The following is a 21,284-nucleotide window of genomic DNA, read 5'->3' as shown; positions in this document are numbered from 1 at the left end:
GGTTGCGCAGGGCCAGGGCTTTGGCCCCTGAGAACCACAGGCCCCTGCCTAAGGAAACAGACATGGTGTAGGAGGCCCTGGCTCACACCCTGCCCCGCTGTCTTGTAGCTGTTCCTACCTGCTGGGCCGTTCTCAGCTCTTGAAGACCCGGTGACCTCACTCTCCAGCACCCCACTTCTCGTCAGCTACCAGGTAACCCCGGGTGGCTGGAGTGTCCTGGGGTTCTTGAGCGGCTCTGAAGACATCTCCAGTGTTCTGGGCCCCGGGCAGCCTGGACACTGGGCTGCCCTGCCTGTTTAATAGTTGGAAAAACTGAGGGCCCCTCAGGGGTTAGGGTGGAGCTACCGCCCTCCGACACCAGAGTGCTGGGCCTGCTGCACACAACATGTCCGCTGCCCTGGGGAGCTGGGTCACTGAATGTGGGACAGACCCCTGAACTGTCACACCCTACAGTCACACAGCCAGCCCGAGGAGGAGGAGGGGGAAGAGGAGGAGGAGGCTGAGGAGCTGGGCCATGCTGAGACCTATGCTGACTATGTCCCATCCAAGTGTGAGTGTCTGGGCCGGGGCAGGATGGAGACACCTCCCAAGAAGCCAGACAAGTGTGGGGTTCTCCATCCGTAGTGTGCAGGCTGCCGCCCTACTGCTCACTTCCCTTGTCATGTGCCAGCTCTGCCTCTGTGTCCCCGCCAGCCAAGATCGGGAGGCAGCACCCAGACCGCGTGGTGGAGACCAGTACGCTGTCCAGCGTGCCCCCTCCAGACATCACCTACACGCTGGCCCTACCCACCTCAGACAATGGGACCCTGTCTGCCCTGCAGCTGGAAGCCATCACCTATGCCTGCCAGGTAGCCCACCTCGCCCCACCCCCCAGGCTCTGAAGGGCACCGAGCATCCCAGGCCTGACTGTCTCTGCTCACCCACAGCAACACGAGGTCCTGCTGCCCAGTGGGCAGCGTGCTGGTTTCCTAATTGGAGATGGGGCCGGCGTGGGCAAGGGCCGCACAGTGGCGGGCATCATCGTGGAGAACTACCTGCGAGGCCGGAAGAAGGCTCTGTGGTGAGCGCCTGCCTGGCCGGGTGGAGCGGGCAGGCGGGATAGGCTGGCGTGGACAGCGCACTCCTGACCAGGCCTTTCCCCCAGGTTCAGTGCTTCCAATGACCTCAAGTATGATGCAGAACGGGACCTGAGAGACATTGAGGCCCCAGGCATCGCGGTGCATGCACTGAGCAAGGTAGGTAGGGCAGGTGGCCAGCTGAGTGCAGCCTCCTTTACTAAAGAAGAAGCTGAGGCAGGGGAGTCCCCGAACACATCCCCACATCTGAACCTGTGTCCGCAGATCAAGTACGGTGACAACACTACCTCAGAGGGTGTCCTCTTTGCCACCTATTCCGCCTTGATTGGAGAAAGCCAGGCGGGTGGGCAGCATCGCACACGCCTACGCCAGATTCTGCAGTGGTGCGGAGAGGCCTTCGACGGAGTGGTATCCTGTGGCCATTGGTGGGTGGGTGGATTGTCACGGAGAATGGCAGCACTGAAGGGCACGGGCCTATACTGCATGGGTGTTGAACGTATGGGAGGCAGGTCTGAGGCCTTGCATGCGCTGACCAGCTAGGCGCCCCTCACACTTGGCCTGGCTCTTCATCCCAGCTGGCCACAGCCCCTTTCAGAGCCGTCCTGATGTTGGGGCTGAGCACAGAGCAGGGTCCATCTCTCTGCGCCTCTGGTCTGGCCCAGCAAGCCTGTGGGTGACCGGATTCCCTATAGTTCGAGGAGTGGCTGGGCATGCCGGAGGCTGTCTGTGCTGGGCTTTCCTTGATACTCACAGCCCACAAGACCAGGGCACAGTCTGTCAGTCTGTGCCCATGTGAGGGCCTATGGCCTTCCAGGCATGTGCCTGGGGGTGGTGGGCCTGAGGTCCACAGGGTCCACCCTGCTGTGGCGGCAAGAGCTTCTTCCCAGTGTATTTTCTTACTGTCTTTCTCATGTTGGCCTTGAGATCGTCTCCCCGTGTGGTCTAAATTGACCACTCTTCATGCCTTTTTCTATTTCTATTTCTATTTTTATTTTTTTTAAGATTTATTAATTTATTTATTATACAGTGTTCTACCTATGTACACATTAACACCAGAAGAAGGCATCACATATCATTGTGGATGGTTGTGAGTCACCATGTGGTTGCTGGGAATTGAACTCAGGACCTTTGGAAGAGCATCCAGTGCTCTTAACCTCTAAGCCATCTCTCCAGCCCTATTTTTATTTTTTTTAAAGACAAGGTCTCCTGTGTGGTGGCGCACACCTGTAATCCCAGCACTCAGGGAGGCAGAGGCAGGCGGATCTCTGTGAGTTCGAGGCCAGCCTGGTCTACAAAGCAAGTCCAGGACAGCCAAGGCTACACAGAGAAACCCTGTCTCGAAAAACAAAAAAATAAAAACAAAAACAACAAAAAACCAACAACAGGGTCTCCCACAGCAGGGGCACTAGGCCTGGCTTCTGTGGTGCTAAGGATGGAGCTCAGAGCTCCATGCCTGCTGCTGAGCCCCACTGCCCTACCCAGCCCCTTTCTAACACCTACCAGCCATTCAGGGTCCCCAGGTCCCCAGCCCCACTCTCAGTTGACCGACATACCTACACACACACACACACACCTCTGCAGTTCTCTCTGATACTCTGGGGTGCCTTCCAGCCTTCTGGAACATTCCTTAACCCAGCATATCCCAGATTGTTTTTGATGAGTGCCACAAAGCCAAGAATGCCAGCTCCACCAAGATGGGCAAGGCCGTGCTGGACCTACAGAGCAAGCTGCCCCAGGCCAGGGTGGTGTACGCCAGTGCCACAGGTAGGGAATGGGACAGCGGCTGAGCTGGGGGGGGGGTGAGCTCAGTCACACATGTAGCCTGTTAGTGATGTCGCCTACACAGGGATGCCAGGGATGGGGGTGTCCTGCCAGCCATGCACACGATCTGGGTCTGTACCCTGTTTTTGCTTGGTACCTGAGGCAAATCCAGAACTTGCTGTCTCCAAGCCAGCCCCTCCTTTGCTGATGGTCTCTGTCTGACCTTGAGGGGACATGGTCCCAAGAACCTCAGATGCCCCCCCTTGGCCCCCAGGCCTCCCTGGGACTGCCCACTCAGCCTCTGTGTCACCCGTGCCACTTCCCAGCTGTGTTGTGAGCTGCTGGCCTCAGCTCCTCGCTTCAAACCCTTAGGTGCCTCTGAGCCTCGCAACATGATCTACATGAGCCGCCTGGGCATCTGGGGCGACGGCACACCCTTCCGGACCTTCGAGGAGTTCCTGCACGCCATTGAGAAGAGGTGGGCTTCCACCGAGCCGGGGGTGGGGGGTGGGGGGGATGGCTGGCCGTGCCCTCCTCACCATCCCTCTGCCTCTTCATGGCCATGGGGCCTGTGCATAAGCTCTGCTCCTTGGCTCTCTCCTGCTGGGGTGCCTAGGGGAGCCCCTGCTCAGGAGCCATCTGTCTGCAGGGGTGTGGGCGCCATGGAGCTCGTGGCCATGGACATGAAGGTCAGCGGCATGTACATCGCACGCCAGCTCAGCTTCGCAGGGGTCACCTTCCGCATCGAGGAGATCCCGCTGTCCCCTGCCTTTGAGCAGGTCTATAATCGTGCGGCCCGGCTGGTAAGCTGGGGTGACTGCAGGAACCCCTGTTCCTCCTCCACATCTGTGTCACTGTCCTAGCATCCCACACACTCTATGGTATCTGTGGTAGGGAGTAGGCGGTTCCGGGGCACAGGCCAGACCTGTGTCAGCCTCAGTCCACCTGGGCAAGTCTTTGGGTTTTTTTCACTTTTACTCTGTTTTTTTCATTTCTTTTTCCTTTTTGGTTTTTTGAGACAGGGAACTCACTCTATAGACCAGGCCCTGCTGGGACTAAAGGTGTGTGTCACCACCACCACCTAACTACTTTATTGTGTTTTGTTTTGTTTTTTTTTGGGGCAGGGCAGGAGGGTGGAAACAGTTTCTCTTGTCCTAGCTGTCCTGGACTCACTCTGTAGACCAGGCTGGCCTCGAACTCACAGAGATCCACCTGCCTCTGCCTCCTGAATGCTGGGATTAAAGGCGTGCACCACCATGCCCTGCTTACCTAGCTACCTTTAAATTTTTAAAAAATTTTATTTAATGTATATAAATGCTCTATTTGCATGTACACCTGCATTCTGGAAGAGGGCATCAGATCATACTATAGATGGCTGTGAGCCACCATGTGGTTCTGAAAATTGAACTCAGGACTTCTGGGAGAGCAGCCAGCTCTTAACCACTGAGCCATCTCTCCAGCCCCCTAATTTAAAAAAAGAAAAAAAGGTTTACTTATTCTTATTTTATGTGCATTGGTGTTTTGCTTGCATGTATGTCTGAGGGCATCAGATTCCCTGGAACTGCCATGTGGGTGTTTGGAATTGAACCTGGACCCTCTGGAAGAGCGGCTCTCCAGCCCCCATTACTTTAACTTTTATTTCTGAGATTATCTTATCTCACTGTAACTTCTGGCAATCCTCCTACCTCAGCCACCCATGTGCAGTGTAAGAGGCATATACCAGAACATCCAGCTTCTGCATGAGGAAGTCACATCTGTGACACTGTGACATTGCTCCCACCCCCAAAATCCAGCCTCCATGTGGCTGTGGGCCCTAGATGGACAGCTTCCTGTCTCCACACTGGCTCAGCAATAGGCCTTTGACCCTGGCCCCACCTGACTCTCCTGCCTGAGCCTTCCAAGTGCTCACAGGGCAGGGGTGCACCATAGCCCCGCTGTCCAGTGTATGCAGAGCCCGAGTCTGGTCCCCAGCACTGCACTGCAAAGTAGGAAAGAGCAAACTGGGCATGGCACACTGCTGTCACCCAGACAGTCTGGGCTACATAGGAAAACCCTGTCTCAAAATATAACAAAACAGGGCTGGGTGTGGTGGCGCACGCCTTTAATCTCAGCACTTGGGATGCAGAGGCAGGAGGATCGCTGTGAGTTCGAGGTCAGCCTGGTCTACAAAGTGAATCCAGGACAGCCAAGGCGACACAGAGACCCAGTCTCGAAAAACAAAACAAAACAAAACAAAACAACAAATCGTGTATATATATATATAAGAAAACAGGCTGGAGAGATGGCTCAGTGGTTAAGAGCACTGGCTGTTCTTCCAGAGGTCCCGGGTTCAATTCCCAGCAACCATGTGGCAGCTCACAACTGTTTGTAACTCGAGTTCTAGAGGATCAAACACCCTCACACGGACATACAGGCAAAACACCATGAACATAAAAATAAATTATTTTTTAAAAATAATAAAAGGCCAGAAAGCGTGGTGCTGGCGGAGCTATGCTGAGAAGAAAGACGGATGGCGGTCAGCTGGGACGTGCACAGGCCAGCCCTGAGGCCCCAGTGAGTGCTCCTCAGGCCTAGCCAGTCTCACCCAAGACAAACTGTCCCCCATCACAGGACAGAGCTGTGGGCCTGGCACTGCTCAGGTCCTTGCAGAGTCTGGGGTGCCGCACACAGAATGCTCCGGCCTGGTGCCCAGGAGGCCTCAGGTTCAGCAGCCCTGTAGGAACCCTGAAACTATATATAGGGTGCATGCCTGTCCCCCAGCACGTGGGAGGGGGAGGCAGGGCCGTCAGATATAGCAGAGCTACATATCCCACTCAATGCCAGACTGCGATAAATGACACTCTATTTCAGGATGTCCCCCCCCTCAGGAAAGGGGGGCTTTTAAGTTCGACATAGAGTATCCCCCCATCATCTCAGTGCCCAGGACGCTGAAGCAAGGCGTTCAGGAGTTCAAGGCCAGCCTGGACTACCTGAGATTTTTTTATCTTGGTTTTTTGAGACAGGGTTTCTCTGTGTATCCCTGCTTATCCTAGCATCACTGTGTAGCCCAGGCTGGCCTGGATCTTAGAGACCGCAGCCTCTGCCTCCCAAGTGCTGGAGTAAAGACGTGCGCCACCACGCCTGCCTTTAACTGAGATTCTTAATCAAATAAGAAAACTGGGCCCAGAGGCTAAGAGCACTCTCTGTTCTTCCAGAGGGTCCTGAGTTCAATTCCTAGCAACCACATAGTGGCTCACAGCCATCTGTAATGGGATCTGGTGTCCTCTTCTGGTACATACAGGCACTCGTATACATAAAATAAATAAAATCCTTTTTTAAAAAATTAAGAAAAACAGTCCTTCCCAACCCCATGCTTTTTTTTTTTTTAAGCAGTTCTTTGACAACCCTGTATGTGAATGTAGCGTGTTGACCGTATCCATCTCTGCCCTGGGGTGATTTGGCCGTAACATCCTCACTGTTCATGCCTACTGCCCCTCACCCCGTGTGCCGCCTCGGCCTCTGCCAAAGGCTGGCTAGCGGGCTCATCACAGGCCTTGCTCTTGCAGTGGGCTGAGGCCCTGAGCGTGTTCCAGCAGGCCGCTGACTGGGTCGGCCTGGAGTCTCGCCAGTCCCTGTGGGGTCAGTTCTGGTCGGCGCACCAGCGCTTCTTCAAGTACCTGTGCATCGCAGCCAAGGTGCAGCGGCTGCTGGAGCTGGCCCAGCTGGAGCTGAGCCGCGACAAGGTGGGCGCCGAGGCCAGCCTGGGGAGGGGACACAGGTGAGTGGACAGTGGCCCTGGAGTCCGGCTCAGACACCCCATCCCTGCAGTGCGTGGTCATCGGGCTGCAGTCCACAGGAGAGGCGCGGACCCGCGAGGTGCTGGACGAGAATGAGGGCCGCCTGGACTGCTTTGTCTCCGCGGCAGAGTGAGTGACGGGACTGTGACGACCGCGATGGGTACAGCACAGGGCCTGGGCCGCCCTGCGGTGACCCGTTGCTGCCCTTGCCCTCAGCAGCTGGGGAAAAGCCACCGGGAGGCAGGACCAGACAGGATTCTTGGGGGTAGAGGGGGCACATCACTGAGGTCCTGGGGTCTCAAAAGGAGACTTTTAGGCATCGCCCACACACAGGGTGGTGCCATTTCTACACAGTTCCACGGGGTTCTCAGGCCTGGCATTGTGGCTCCCAGTGGCCTGCAAGTAAGTCCCTCTCAGGAGTCACCTCAGTGCACCCCAGTGAGGCTCCTCCCTGCTGGATCCTACTGGCCCCAACCTGGGAGCCAGTGCACCCCGCCACCCCCCACCCACCCACTCCTGAGGCTGCAGCATGGCTGCCCTCCTGCTGAGCCTCCTCTTCCTCCCTTGCAGAGGAGTCTTCCTGTCCCTGATTCAGAAGCACTTCCCTTCCACCAGGAGGAGGCGTGACCGCGACCGGGGCGGAGGGAAGAGGAAACGTAAATGCCCACCCCACACCGCTCTGTGCTCTCCACTCCACCCTCCCTGCAGAGCGTCCTGGACTCTGCCCTACTCTAGAGTTCTGCACATAGACAGCCGGGCAGTGCAAGTGGGCAGGGCTGGCCATGTGCCTGCAGGATGCTCAGAAGCTAAGGCCTGGGGCAAGACCCCTCCCGCTAGGCCCCACTAGCCAATAGCCGAGGCCCCGGGGACCCCAGTGGCATGGCAGATTACAGCTTCCGCCCCATTCACTGGCAGGCAGGCAGCTTCCTGGCAGCTGACACTGTCACATGAGGTCCCTGGACTTGTCCCTTGAGGCTCTTACTTAATCTTCCCTACCACTGGGGTCCAGCCATGAAGCCTATCAGGGCCGAGGGTGGGGACAAGGTGCTCCCCCAGGTTACCTTGCCCGGCCCCAAAGTAGGGCTGGGGGGCCTCCTGGAGGGAATGCAAGACACATCCAAACAGCAAGAAGCCCGCTGGGCGCAGACCGCTCTGAGTTCCTCCTCACTGGAGTCAGGCCCCCTGCTGGCCTTGGCCTCTTGCTCTCTGTCCTGAGCTGACCACGACCCCTCCCTGCAGGGCGGCCTCGAGGCCGCAGCACCAAGGCTCCAAGACTGGCCCTGGAGGCTGCAGGAGTTATCCGCATCAGCGATGGCAGCAGCACAGAGTCCGACGCTGGCTTGGAGAGTGACTTCAACTCATCCCCAGAGTCCCTGGTGGACGACGACGTGGTCATCGTGGATGCCCCCACGTTCCCCACAGACGACCGAGGTGAGCCTCCGCCACCCAGGAGCAGCCACATACCCACAGCAGGGACTCCTGTTGTGCCATGGCCTCTGGTCCCCTGCTGTCCTCTCCCCGGCCTGCAGGGCCACTTGACTCACCCTTTCCCACCCCCAGGTCCCCTGTACCCTCCTCAGAGAGACCTGCAGGGCCCTGGTGTGCTGGAGCGTGTGGAGCGGCTGAAGCAGGGCCTGCTGGCTAAGGTGCGCACGCTGGGCCGGGAGCTGCCCGTCAACACGCTGGACCAGCTCATCCACCAGCTCGGGGGCCCTGAGTGTGTGGCCGAGGTGAGCCGAGGGCCGTAGGGATCTACGCCTGCAGAGGGCTAGAGCCTGGCTACAGAGGGGTGTGTGTTCCTGTCCCCCCTCCCCCATTGGCCAGCCTGGCTACATAAGGTCTGGTCTCAGAAAAGGGAAAGGGCAGGCGGGGTGGAGGCGCACACCTTTAGTCCCAGCACTCGGGAGGCAGAGGCAGGGGGATCTCTGAGTTTGAAGTCAGCCTGGTCTACAAAGTGAGTCCAGGATAGCCAGGGCTACACAGAGAAACCTTGTCTGGGAAACAAAACAAAATACAACAAACAAACAAAAAACGGGGGTGGGGTGGGGTGGGGAGGGCTGAAGAGATGGCTCAGCAGATAAGCGCACTTCCTGCTCTTCCAGATGGGCCTGAGGGGACCAGCACATGTGCCGCAACGCAAGCACTGACACACAGATACATAAAATAAAAATAGGTATTTTCTCAAAAGGAAGAAAGAGAGACCTTGATAGTGGCAGGAGCCCTCGTGGCTGCTGAGGCCACACTGGAAACCAAGTCCCTGCAGAGCCACCTTGTATCTCAGACGGGGACACAGTCCACTGGGCCACCACTCGGGCACCTGTGGGACCTCCCTTCTCTGTCCTCAACCACAGATGACGGGCAGGAAAGGCCGCGTGGTTTCCAGGCCCGATGGGTCAGTGGTCTTTGAGTCCAGAGCAGAGCAGGGCCTGTCCATTGACCACGTGAACCTCAGGGAGAAACAGCGCTTCATGAGCGGCGAGAAGGTGAGGTCTGGGGGCGGGTAGGGGGGAGAGGAGGGGAAGGGGGGAGGGGTGGGAGGGGGCTAAGTCTGCAAGTGAGCAGTCCTCAAGGCACATAGCATTTGATACCCGCCCTGAGCAGTGAGGGGGGCGGCCCCAGCACCCTGATCCGTCTCGCCCCCCAGCTCGTGGCTATCATCTCTGAGGCTTCCAGCTCCGGTGTCTCCCTCCAAGCCGACCGTCGGGTCCAGAACCAGCGGCGCCGGGTACACATGACCCTGGAACTGCCGTGGAGCGCAGACCGGGCCATTCAGCAGTTTGGTGCGGCCCCTAGCCCCGCCTTGGGTTGCCCGGGCCCCCGAACCCTCCCAGTCTCTTAGAGTCTCTCTGTCCTCAGGCCGTACCCATAGGTCCAACCAAGTCTCAGCGCCCGAGTATGTCTTCCTCATCTCCGAGCTGGCAGGGGAGCGCAGGTTCGCCTCCATTGTGGCCAAGCGGCTGGAGAGCCTGGTGAGCGGGACGGGCCTGAGGCGGGTGTCTGGGCGGAGCCCTGCTGGGCGGGGACTAGGACGGCGCGGGGATGCTGGAACCTGAATCACAAATTGTCTTGGGCACCCTGACAGGGCGCCCTGACCCATGGAGATCGCCGCGCCACCGAGTCCAGAGACCTGAGCAAGTACAACTTCGAGAACAAGGTACGCAGAGGGTGGGCAGCTGTGGAGAGGCCGCGATGCGCGAGGAGAGGCGGCCTCCACCCCGGCCTCATTTCCTGTCTGCCCCACAGTACGGTGCCCGCGCGCTCAGCCTCGTCCTCGCCACGATCCTGGGCCAGACGGACAACAGGGTGCCCCTGCCCCAGGGCTACCCGGGAGGGGATGCCGCCTTCTTTCGTGGTGAGTCTGGGGAAGTGTGGGGACTGCAGCCGGGCTGGAAGCCGGTTTCTAGGGAGAGAGCCCGCAGGGTCGGCCCCGGGATCCGAGGATCAGCGGCAAGTTTTCCCTCGCAGACATGAAGCAGGGGCTGCTGTCAGTGGGCATCGGTGGCCGGGAGTCCCGCACCGGCGGCTTGGATGTGGAGAAGGGTGAGTCCCGGAAGTACCCGGGGGTGGGGATGCGGGGGCCATCGGGAGGGTGGCAAAGGCAGCCTGAGACCCAGCTCCTCTCGCAGACTGCTCCATCACCAAGTTCCTGAACCGCATCCTTGGTCTGGAGGTGCACAAGCAGAACGCTCTGTTCCAGTACTTCTCTGACACCTTTGACCATCTCATCGAGATAGACAAGAAGGAGGGCAGATACGACATGGGCATCCTGGGTGAGCAGCAGCACGGGAGCCAGGGCAAGTGCAGCCGCCCAGAGCCACAGGCTGCTCTAACCTGTTGCCATTGTAACCTGTGGACCCCACACTGTGCACTTACAAAAACCAACCAGCCAACCAAAGTAGAGATAATCCCAGTGCTTTCTGGAAGGTTATGTTTTGGTTTTGGGTTTTTTTTTTTTTGTTTTTGTTTTGTTTTTGAGGGGGAGAGGGTTTGAGACAGGGTTTCTCTGTGTAGCCCTGGCAGTTCTGGACTCACTTTGTAGACCAGGCTGGCCTCGAACTCACAGTGATCCACCAGCCTCTGCCTCCCAAGTACTGGGATTAAAGGTGTGTGCCACTGTGCGGGAAGGGAAGCTTATGTTTGTGTCAGGCCGCACTAAGAGCCAGCCTGCTATAGATGGCACTCACTGGACAAATAGCCATTTATAAGCGTGGTGGTGGCACACTAGTAAAGGCAAAGGGATCAGAAGTGTAGGCTCACCTGCTACATACTGGATTAAAGGACAGCCGGAGCTACTTGAGATCCCAACTCAGAGACCGGAGAGAGCAACAGTAAAATCACTGTGCTGCTCTTCCAGAGGACAGAGCGGTTCTGCCCCAGGGAGCATTGCCTGTAACTGTAGCTGTAGCTCCAGCGTGTCTCACGCCCTCTTCTGGCCTCCTTGGGCATTAACTACTCATGTGCAGATACTTGCAGGGATACAAAGAAACAAAAGGAAATGTATTTTTTAAAAAAAAGAAGACAGACCTGTCCTTGCTAACAGACACAGTCCTTCTGGGTAGCTGTGCACAGCAGGACACTGGGGACCCCAGACTGGAGGTTACCTGACACCCACCCACAGGACATCTGACCTCCAGGCTTTTGGTTCCTTTGCGGGCTGATGGGGTCAGCTCTGATGGGTGTAGCAGAGAACAGGCTCCCTCGACCTGGTCCCTGACCTACCCTCTCCTCAGACCTGGCCCCTGGCGTCAACGAGATCCATGAAGAAAGCCAGAAGGTGTTCCAGGCCCCTGGGCACCCACAGGATGGGCAGGTGGTCTTCTACAAGGTGAGCAGGGAGCCCCTCAGCCCCAGCCCCCGCTCCAGCCCCGAAACCTGCTAACACCCCCACTTGCCAAGCAGATCAGCGTGGACCGCGGTATGAAGTGGGAAGACGCATTCGCCCGGTCACTGGAGCTCAAAGGTCCCTATGATGGCTTCTACCTTTCCTACAAGGTGAGTGCCCCCACTCCTGAGAGCTGGCCCTGGCACACCTACCCCGAGGGCCAGGCGTCGGCGGCCTCACCACTCTGGCCCCTAGGTACGAGGCAGCAAGATGAGCTGCCTTCTGGCCGAGCAGAATCGCGGCGAGTATTTCACCGTGTACAAGCCGAACATCGGCCGCCAGAGCCAGCTGGAGACCCTGGACAGCCTGTGCCGCAAGTTCCACCGGGTAGGGAAGGACACCACGCCCATGGTGGCCGGGATGCGGGGGGGGGGGGGGGGGAGCTCCTGAGCCAGTGTCCCTGTTGACTTACGGGCCTGCGTCCCCAGGTCACCGCGGAGGAGGCCCGGGAGCCCTGGGAGAGCAGCTATGCCTTGTCTCTGGAGCACTGCAGCCACACCACCTGGTGAGGCCCGGGCGGGAAGCCACACGGAGAGAGGGCGGAGCCGGGCGCCCAGTGTCCCAGGGCCTTGTGGGCTGACCAGCGGTCCCCTGGTACAGGAACCAGCGCTGCCGACTGGCACAGGAGGGCAAGGGCTGCTCCCAGGGCCTGCGCCTCCGCCACCACTACATGCTGTGCGGGGCGCTGCTGCGCGTGTGGGGCCGCATCGCCGCCGTCATGGCGGATGTCAGCAGCAGCAGCTACCTACAGATCGTGCGCCTCAAGACCAAGGACAAGAAGAAGCAAGTGGGTGAGTGGGGCGGCGGGTGCCAGGTCCCCGCAGCACGGGCTCCCAGGTGTGGTCCCCAGCGGACCTGACGGCGTGTCCGCGCTGCCACAGGCATCAAGGTCCCCGAGGGCTGCGTGCACCGCGTGCTTCAGGAGCTGCAGCAGATGGATGCCGAGGCGAAGCGCCGCAGCACCCAGGGGCTGGCCGCGCGCTCACCCACCCCACGAGCCGTCACGCTTCCCTGCGGGTCGGGTGAGGTGCTGGACTTGACCTACAGCCCTCCAGCCGAGGCCTTCCCGCCGCCTCCACGCTTCGCCTTTCCTTCGCTGCCGCCCCCAGACCCCAGCTCTCTGATGCTGGGTGCCAGGGACCCCGCTACCACCAACCCCTTGGAGCTGGCACACCAAGGCTGCGACATTAACTTCAGGGAAGTGTTGGAGGACATGCTCCGCTCTCTGCGCGTGGGGCCCACGGAGACCCCCGCGCCTCTGGTGGGCGTGAGTGGCGGGGCCACTGAGCGGCAGAGCGTCATCCACTTCAGCCCGCCCTTCCCCAACTCGTAAGCCGCCACTGCGGACGCTGAATTCCCACTGCCCTGGTTGGCGAGGCCCACCGGCTCCCCTGGGAGCAGAGAGGTTCCCACCACTACTGAGGCTGCAGCGCTGCAGTCCTTCCCAGCCAGTGGGGGGGGGGGGGGGGCCTGGGGCCTCTGGGCCTCCTGCTCTGGCCACGCCCAGCCTGGAAGCCATGGGCCTCGGTGGTCCCAGAGAGCTGGTAACTCAGGAAATCCGGTGCTCAGGCCCCGCAGACTATGGGGCGCTATGGGGCAGACCCCGTTAATATATGCAACCCCTGCACCCTAAGTTATTGTTCCCCGCCCCTCCCCAGCCCCGGAATCCGTGCGCAGCCGGCGGGCCCTGGTTTCTATGTATTTATAATGAACTCTGGTGTACATATGTAAAGACCTTTTTTAAATATATGCGCCTTTTTGCCTACTTCCCAGTGTGCTACATACAGCCTGCAGGTCAGTGGAAGGGGGACCCTGAGGGTCACAGAGCAGTGGACACAGGTGACGGGGTTGGCTAATAGGGACAAACTGGGGAGAAGGGATTCATCCCACACCAGTGGCAGCTGCAGTCTGGGCTGAAGGTGCTTCCCCGCCCTGCAGAGGGGTTGGGGAGGGGCGGGCCTGCAGGGAGTCCAAGGAAGGGAAGGCAGGGAGAACAAGGCACCTAGTCCCCAGTCCTGGGGTCACTTAAGCCTGGAAGCACAAAGCTCACAGCCACACGGGGAGTAAAGAGGCCACTGGGTCTCCAGGTGGGCAGCAGGGAGACTAAGGCAGGCAGTGTGGGGTCACTGGGTCTGAGGCACCAGCTCAGCCACACCCACAGTAGGCAGCTCCTGCCCCCCAGGCCCCACAGGGAACACCCAAATGCAGGCAACAGATACAGCCTCAGGGCAGGCCCAGGCCTGTGCACACCCGGTCCTCCCAGCTGGCCTGAGCAGACCCTCAAGGCTCAGCAGGGACTTGTGACCAGCTGACCCAGATCTGCACCTGCAGAGTCCTGGGCGTAGCCATTGCCCTCTGATCCCCAGTGCACTCAAGTCCTGACCAAAGGACACAGGCCCACATTTCTGCATTTTATTCCCACAAGGCAGCCAGGGTAAAGTGCGAGCTGGGCGCCACAGGCCTCTGGGCCTTCCTCCGGCGGGGATGCACGCCAGGTCCTCAGGACTGCCCCACCAGCGGGCTGGTTTGCAGGCAGACCATCATGAGTGCCGGGGTGGAAAGCTCCAGGGGTCACAGGGCGGGGGGGGGCTCGGTGGGGGTACACACTTGTGGGCTAGAGATAGCACGGCAAGTCCTTCTCTATAACCTGTGGGGAGACAACAGTCAGACGCGCCTCGGCCACCGCGCGGCCGCATCAAGGCTGCTTCAGCCAAGGCGCCACTCACCTGGGGCTCCTCCATGGGACCGTAGCGCTTCACCACGCAGCCGTTCTTGTCAATGAGAAACTGGGGGCAGAAAAGACATGCTGACTGGATGCAGGGACGCTGCCCCCCCCCACCCCCACTGTATGCCACTCCTACCTTAGTAAAGTTCCATTTGATGGCGCTGTGAGAGAGAGGAGGGGAGAGAGCGTTAGAAGTGGCACCAGGGCCGTGGCGCACATCTTTAATCCCAGCACAGGGAGGCAGAGGCAGGAGGACCTCTGACTTCAAACAGCCTGGTCTAGAGAGTCCAGGACAGCCAGGGCTACAATAGTGAGACCCTGCCTCAAAAAAAATGGGGGTGTGGTGGTGACCTCATTCAGTGGTTAAAACAATGCACCGCTCTTCTGGAGGAGGGGGGGAGGGGTGGTTTGCATCTTCAGCACCCACAATGCACAATGCATGCTGGCTCACAAAAGTCTTTAATTCCAATTCCAGGGGATCCCAGGCCCGCTACTGACCTTTGAGGGCACTGGGCATGTATGTACTGTGCAGAGAAAATACCCATACACAAAATGAAAAAAATCTGGGGGGGTGAGGGGAGTGGCAGGAGGCACGGTGGAGACAGATCAGTGATTAAAAGGACTTTAACCCCCTCAGCCCCTAGCACCCACATGGTAGATACCAACCCCCTTTAATTCCAGCTCTGGGAGATTCAGTTCCCCTCTTCTGGCCTCTGCAGCCAGGTGATGTGCATATAAACACACTCACCCATACACAAAATACAAGAAAGTAAGTCTTTGAGGCCAGGCCAGGCGGTGTACGCCTTTAATCCCAGCACTCTGGAGGCACGGCAGGCGGATCTCTGGGAGTCACAGGCTACCCAGAGCTACACAGTGAGACCCTCTACACACTCAAAACAAATAAACTAAAAAGTTGGCACCCATTCCCCCCGGGGGGCCTAAGTACCCAACTCCCCCGGAGCCACTCACTTTCCCAACATGCCCCTGCCCTTGGGCTGGACTTTCATCCATTTCCACAGTGGGTGGGCATCGTCCCCATTTACACAGATCTTGCTGTACATGTCGAACTTGACATTGTAGCCTGCCGCAAACTCCTTGATTTCTTGATTACTTCCGGGCTCCTGCCTCCCGAACTGGTTGCAAGGGAAGGCCAGGATTCGTAAACCACACTCGGCGTAGCGGGCATGCAGATCGACTAGCTGAGTGTAGTTTACGTCGGTTTTGCCTCATTGCGAGGCTACGTTGGTGACGATGCACACGAAACCCCTGAGAGAGAGAAAGGAGTGGGAAATGGGGCCATCGGGCAGGTGAGCCCCGGTTTCAGACTGGTCCTGCATCGCCCACGTGACCAGGCACCCACCTGTACTTATCCAGGCAAATCATGTGCCCGTCGATGTCCTTGGCTGAGAATTCGTGCATGGAGCGCGCACAGCGCCAATCATCACGGGATGCGCACTGTAAAACAGGGAAACGCAATGTCCTACCCCAGGCCTCCCAGGGGAGGAAAGTCCCGCGCAAAAAAAAAAAAAAATAATAATAATAAAATAAATAAATAAATAAAAATCAAGCCCTGGGGCACTGGGTGGAGAGTCGAGGCTCCTCCTTCTCCTCCTCCTTCCGAACGCGCGCCCCTTTCAGGTCGTCCTGAAAGAAGCCGTGGACTCCCTAGACAAGGCTACCAGGGAAGGGGGCGGCGGGGGTGTCCCTGGCCGCACACCGAGCCCAGGAGCTCGGCGCAGTTGCTGCACTTGGGAGGCTCCCGCAGCAGAGGCCCGGGGTTGAAGGGCTCGGGGATCCGCTCTGCCCGGCGAGGGCGCGCCCTCCTGCGGCGGCGCGCGCCGGCTCTCCTCCTCCGGGGGCCCGGGCGCTTCCGAGGGCTGTGGCGTCGAGGTTCCCGCCGTCGCCGGCCTCCCGGGGACCCGCCACGTCCCGGGGAGCCGGCGGCCGCGCGGCCCATGCCCGCCGGTCTGCGCGTCCCGAGCGCAGCGCGGGGACAAAGAGCCGGTAGCCAAGGCGCCGCCGACTGTGACGCGCCCGGCCGGGCGGGGCGCGCGACCCGGGTCAGAGCCCGCTAATGGTGACCCCGACACCGACCGGGGTGTCCCCAGCCCACGGGGGGGGGGGCTCCTCCGCCGAGGCCGAGCCTCGCCCAGCCTCGGGGAGTCCGCCCTCCCTCCCGGGTGCCCCCTACTCCCGCCACCCGAGCCCAGGACCCCCGGTCTCCACCCTGGACACGGTGACCAGGCTCCGCACCCCGCCCCCGCCCGCGATCCCCCGGGTCCCCTAGCGCGCCCACCATGGTGCTCGCCAGGCCAGGCGCAGCCAGAGCCCCGCACAGCAGCGCCGGCTTCAGCAAGCGGCTCAGACGGCCCCAGCTCATCGCGGCGGCCGGAGCCAGCGGCTCCTCCCCTCACACAGCCGACCAATGGACGCGCGCGGCCGAGTCTGCCTTGCCCGCCCTCGGCCACGCCCAATGACGTCTCTGAGGGGCCTGGTGCGCCTGCGCCGCAGACGCGAGGCGCCGGCAGCCAATGGGGAGCCGGGATGAAGGGGCGCGGGGGGCGGGGCGGGGCTTACGGGTTTGTTGTTGTCAGCAGCCGCGCATGCTCAATGGCGGGGGAAAAACCGGAGAAACGGGAGCCGCGTCCGCGCGGGTTGCGCGTTGGGAGGGGCTGCGGACAGTTAGTTATCCGCGAGGTGGCCTGCAGCCGGGCCGGGTGCCAGGATGTTAGGGGAACCCCTGGGAACAGAAAGCGAGGCAATTGCCATCCCTTATGCTGCCCCTCTGAGTACATGAGCTTCCCTTTTCTAATGGAGACAGAATCTCTGGTAGCCCAGGCTAGCCTTGAACTGTCTATGTAGCAGAGGATGACCTTGAACCCCCTCCTCCTCCAGCCTCAGCCTCCTGAGTTTGCTGGGATCGCAAGTGTATATGCTACATCACCCCAAGTCCATTTCTCTTATTTTTCTTCTTTTTCAGAGCTGGTTTTACTTAGCCCAGGCTAGCCTAAACTCAGTGTACCCAGGACGACCTTGAACTCCTGATCCTCCCGTTTCTGCCTCATTAAAACTCGAGTGGCAGATGTGCACCCACCGTGCAGTGCAGGGATGGGACCCAGGGCCTGGAGCATGCTAAGTGAGGGCGGCAACCCAAGCCGGAGCTCAGAGCTTACAGCAATCCTACTGCCTTAGACTCCTGCTTGCTAGGACGCCAGGCCCGATCCTGACCCCTGTAGATCCTGGGGGGAGTGGAGGGGGGGCGTACGGACTGAGTCATGGGAAGGAGATAGACTTGGGGTGCCCAGAGGGCTCCGGGACTAAGTGCCATCACCGAGGACTGGGTTCGGCTCTCAGGACCTGGGCGACGGGCTGCGCATGGTGCTGTTGCCCTGACACAGGAAGATCCTTGGGGCTCGGGTCAGTGAGGGAACCTGCCTCAGAAACAAGATGGCACCGGTGGCGGCCACGCCCGTGCCCGGCCCTTGGATGCGGCCAGGGCTACATTACGACCCTGTCTTAGGAGACCAGGTGGCAAGGAGGAAGAAGCAAGCGTGGCCGCCACCGCCAGTGCCACCGCGGGCCTCAGAGAAGCTCCAGGTATGAGCGGGGTGTGGTGGCGCACGCCTGTGATCCCAGCACCAGGGAGGCGGAGGCAGGAGGATCGCTGTGAGTTCGAGGCCAGCCTGGTCTACAAAGCGAGTCCAGGACAGCCAAGGCTACACAGAGACCCTGTCTTGAAAGAAACCAACAAAACAAACAAGAAAAGCAGCCCCAGGTCTTGAGGGCCCCAGAGTTGTCACCCAGTGTCACTTGTGCCCTTGCCCAGGCCCCACACCTCAGCCCAGCACTGCGGGGCCTTTTGTCCTCCCTGTGTGGCGGCACCTGCACACTGAGGGTGACTCATGAAATTCCTCCGGCCCGCTGCCTGCCCCACACCCCGCCCCACTGAACTCTGATCCCGTGGCCAGGCCCCTGGAGTAGGCCGGCTGCCCAGGCAGTTGCTCCAGGAAGCCCCTTTCTTGGCTCCACCACTGGCCCTCAGGAAGTCAGCTGTTTGTGGCCCCCCCAGCCCCCCAGGACTTGCTGTAAATAGCAGCACCCCGTCCCTGGCTTCCTGCTTAGTGTCAACTGAGATGAAGGCAGAAATGAAAAACAGACCCAGGGCCGGGGCAACGGAGCCACGCCCGGCTCTGGGAGGGGTTTCTATGTGGGGTACCCGGTTCCTCCAGTGACCCCAGCTTTATCCTAATTTCACCAGTGGAGAAATGAAGCCCAGGGCAACGGCACGAAGCCACCAGCTCCAAAGAAGGACCCGGGGGGAGAGAGAGAGACCTCGCTTTTACTTATTTTGGAGACGGTGTCATGGAGCCCAGGCTGGCCTGGAACTCACTGTGCAGCTAAGGGTGACCTTGGACTCCTGATCTCCACCACCTCCACTGCCTGAGTGCTGGGGTGACAGATGTCTTTATGCCTGCTTAGAGGTGCTGGGTGCAAACCCCAGGTTTTAAAATTACGGAGTGAGCCCCGGGCCACAACCTTAGTCTCTAATTCTTGCCTTCTTTCTCTTTCTTTCTGTCTGTCTTTCTTTCTTTCTGTCTGTCTGTCTTTCTTTCTTTCTCTTTTAGTTTTTCAAGACACAGTTTCTGTGTAGCCCTGGCTGTCCTGGACTCGCTTTGTAGACCAGGCTGGCCTCGAACTCACAGAGATCCACCTGCCTCTGCCTCCTGAGTGCTGGGATTAAAGGTGTGCGCCACCACTCCTGGCTGTTTTCTAAAACCAGTTTTCTCCTCTTTTCCCAGCTGGAGTTCAGGCTCTTAGAGCTTCCCGCCTCCCAAGCAGTGAAATAACAGGTGCACGCCTGCCAGCCAGCTGGGGGGGGGGGGCTTGGGGGGGACCCCGGGGAGGAAGAAGCTGATGTCCTTGGCGACCTGCTAAACCGGCTTAGGAAAGATTAAGTTATGCAAAGTGGATCAAGTTCAGTTTAGGGAGAGCTCAGGGCTCAGCGGCCTTCTGGCCTCTAACCGAGCAGGACGCAGGTGTACAGACAGAGAAGACAAGACGGTTCAGAGGTGTTACAACATCCAGCCCGCCTCTATAATAAACAGCTCCGGCTCACAGCTGTCCGTTAGCCCTGTCCCCCATATCAAAGCCTAGAGTTCAAAACCAGGGTCACCGAGTCCTGCGGCCCTGGCTTCTCCTTAAGTCCCGGTCTCTCAGGGGACCCTAGTCTGTGTCCAGGTGACTGAAGGAATATTTATAAACTGTAAATCTTCCCCCTTTTGTGTCTCTGTCATACATGTTTAACTGACCCAAGTAGGTGAGGCTACACATAAGCTAAGGCAGCGAGCGGTTCCCACCCTGTGGGTTTGGGACCTCCTTGGGGATCCAACAGCCCTGTCACAGGGGTCGCCTAAGGCCACCAGAGAACACAGCCATTTGCATTATGGTTTATAACAGTAACAAATTCCTGGTTATTAAGTAGCCACAGAATAATTTCATGCTTGGGGGTCCCCACAACATGAGGAGCTGTGTTAATGGGACGAGTTAGGAAGCCTTAGGAGGGCTGAGGACTGACTAGGGGGGCTAAGAGCAGGGCTGTTCCCTTCGTGCGTCCCCCAGAACCGATCTGGAGCTGTCGTGACTTTGCTGATCTCTAAGCGATGGAGAGATTTCTCGCTGTGAAAGGGTCTGGAGCCAACCCAGGGCTTTCTCTCTCTCTCTCTCTCCATTTGGTTTTTCGAGACAGGGCTTCTCTGTGTAGCCCTGGCTGTCCTGGACTCACTTTGTAGACCAGGCTGGCCTAGAACTCACAATGATCCGCCTGCCTCTCTGTGCTCCACCAAGCCTGGCAAGAATTAAGGTTTCGGTCCCCAGACCCTGGCTTTCTCCCATGAAGGGCTATGATTATTTCTCCTAAGGCAGCTGTGTCTGAGGTAGCCTGAGCTCTTTGCTGACTGGCTGATTTAACTCTCTGCTGACCTTGATCTTTTCCCTCAGCAAACAGTGTATAAGATGCTTATTTCTTTTGTTTGTTTTGAGACAATGTCTCTCCTTGTGTAGCCCTGGCATTCACTGGCCTTAAACTCAGAGATCCACCTGTCAGGATTCTGTGACTTCAGCCTGCCTACCTGTGACGTCACTGCTTACCTGCAACAGGGGCGTGGCCCTGCCCCCACATAAAAACACCCTCCACATGGCGCTGTCCCCCTACCTCTACTCCCCTGCTTCTCTACCTCTTTATCTCTCTCTGGGGTACCCCCCTCCCCTGTTCCTCCTCCCCCCCCCATGCTTATCTAATAAACTCCGTATAACATACTATCTGCCTGGTACCTTGTATTCTATCATCCGCCTTAATCTTTAATCTTTTTTTTTTTTTGGTTTTTTGAGACAGGGTCTCTTTGTGTAGCCTTGGCTGTCCTGGACTCACTTTGTAGACCAGGCTGGCCTCGAACTCACAGCGATCCGCCTGCCTCTGCCTCCTGAGTGCTGGGATTAAAGGCATGCGTAACCACGCCCTGCTTCAATCTTTAATTTTTATAAGTAAAGGTCCCTGGTTCAATCCCAGGTTTTGACATCAGTGTTATATACAAAATTTAAAGATTAAGGCGGATGATAGAATACAAGGTACCAGACAGAGTTTATTAGATGAGCATGGCGGGGAGGGTAGGGGAGGGGGAAGGGGGTACCCCAGAGGGAGAGGAGAGGCAGAGAAGTAGAGAGGTGAGGTAGAGCCACCACGTGGAGGGTGCCCTTTATATGGCCCTGGCCAGGGCCACCCACGCCCCCGTGACAGGTAAGCAGTGACATCACAGGTCGGCAGGCTGCAGCCGAGCGCTAACACCCCCGCCTCTGCCTCCCGCGTGCTGGGATTGAAGACGCGTGCCGCCACTGCGCAGCAGTTGCTGTATTTCTCAATAAACTGTGGTGTCAGTGGTCAGCGTATGCAAGCCCTCCCAGGCCAGCCCTTGTCTTCTTCAATCCCTTACTCCTTCAGGCTTGGGTCAGGAAGGCATGTTGATTCTGGAACACAGCATCCAGGTAACGCCTTTCCTTTTACACTTTTT

The 21,284-nt window shown here is 58.7% G+C and overlaps 2 protein-coding genes across 8 annotated transcripts in view; one reads left to right on the top strand and one right to left on the bottom strand.

Annotated features, from left to right (window-relative positions):
- SBNO2 (strawberry notch homolog 2) overlaps nucleotides 1-13,260 on the top strand; it is a 46,544-nt gene extending 33,284 nt beyond the window's left edge. For 5 of the 6 annotated variants that reach the window (XM_084795472.1, XM_084795470.1, XM_084795473.1 and 2 more), the window contains 26 exons: nucleotides 109-192; nucleotides 454-550; nucleotides 694-848; nucleotides 927-1,060; nucleotides 1,145-1,235; nucleotides 1,341-1,484; nucleotides 2,723-2,840; nucleotides 3,210-3,315; nucleotides 3,487-3,640; nucleotides 6,383-6,559; nucleotides 6,645-6,742; nucleotides 7,184-7,269; nucleotides 7,853-8,343; nucleotides 8,965-9,096; nucleotides 9,258-9,393; nucleotides 9,470-9,582; nucleotides 9,696-9,767; nucleotides 9,857-9,965; nucleotides 10,079-10,153; nucleotides 10,240-10,383; nucleotides 11,344-11,438; nucleotides 11,513-11,605; nucleotides 11,691-11,822; nucleotides 11,924-12,000; nucleotides 12,096-12,286; nucleotides 12,377-13,260. In XM_084795472.1, the coding sequence (XP_084651598.1) occupies nucleotides 109-192; nucleotides 454-550; nucleotides 694-848; nucleotides 927-1,060; nucleotides 1,145-1,235; nucleotides 1,341-1,484; nucleotides 2,723-2,840; nucleotides 3,210-3,315; nucleotides 3,487-3,640; nucleotides 6,383-6,559; nucleotides 6,645-6,742; nucleotides 7,184-7,269; nucleotides 7,853-8,343; nucleotides 8,965-9,096; nucleotides 9,258-9,393; nucleotides 9,470-9,582; nucleotides 9,696-9,767; nucleotides 9,857-9,965; nucleotides 10,079-10,153; nucleotides 10,240-10,383; nucleotides 11,344-11,438; nucleotides 11,513-11,605; nucleotides 11,691-11,822; nucleotides 11,924-12,000; nucleotides 12,096-12,286; nucleotides 12,377-12,828 (3,756 nt within the window). In that variant the 3' untranslated portion in view covers nucleotides 12,829-13,260. The remainder of the gene's footprint in view (nucleotides 1-108; nucleotides 193-453; nucleotides 551-693; nucleotides 849-926; nucleotides 1,061-1,144; nucleotides 1,236-1,340; nucleotides 1,485-2,722; nucleotides 2,841-3,209; nucleotides 3,316-3,486; nucleotides 3,641-6,382; nucleotides 6,560-6,644; nucleotides 6,743-7,183; nucleotides 7,270-7,852; nucleotides 8,344-8,964; nucleotides 9,097-9,257; nucleotides 9,394-9,469; nucleotides 9,583-9,695; nucleotides 9,768-9,856; nucleotides 9,966-10,078; nucleotides 10,154-10,239; nucleotides 10,384-11,343; nucleotides 11,439-11,512; nucleotides 11,606-11,690; nucleotides 11,823-11,923; nucleotides 12,001-12,095; nucleotides 12,287-12,376) is intronic. The other variant, XM_084795474.1, reaches the window with a different exon arrangement.
- A 633-nt stretch (nucleotides 13,261-13,893) lies between these two features.
- Nucleotides 13,894-16,675, bottom strand: GPX4 (glutathione peroxidase 4). Of its 2 annotated transcripts, none has more exons than XM_084795603.1 (6): nucleotides 16,517-16,675; nucleotides 15,581-15,675; nucleotides 15,190-15,486; nucleotides 14,357-14,381; nucleotides 14,222-14,281; nucleotides 13,894-14,142 (listed from the first exon to the last, which is right to left on the bottom strand). In XM_084795603.1, the coding sequence occupies exons 1-6, from the start codon at nucleotides 16,598-16,600 to the stop codon at nucleotides 14,110-14,112; spliced, it is 594 nt and encodes a 197-aa protein (XP_084651729.1). In that variant the 5' UTR covers nucleotides 16,601-16,675; the 3' UTR covers nucleotides 13,894-14,109. The 2 variants fall into 2 exon arrangements, with proteins under 2 accessions (XP_084651729.1, XP_084651728.1); XM_084795602.1 differs by lacking the exon at nucleotides 16,517-16,675 and adding an exon at nucleotides 15,938-16,198.
- Nucleotides 16,676-21,284: the final 4,609 nt, after the last annotated feature.

This window comes from Acomys minous, assembly GCF_964271855.1.
Source record: "Acomys minous genome assembly, chromosome: 9".
NCBI lineage: Eukaryota > Metazoa > Chordata > Mammalia > Rodentia > Muridae > Acomys > Acomys minous.
This window is presented reverse-complemented; position numbering and strand designations above follow the sequence as displayed.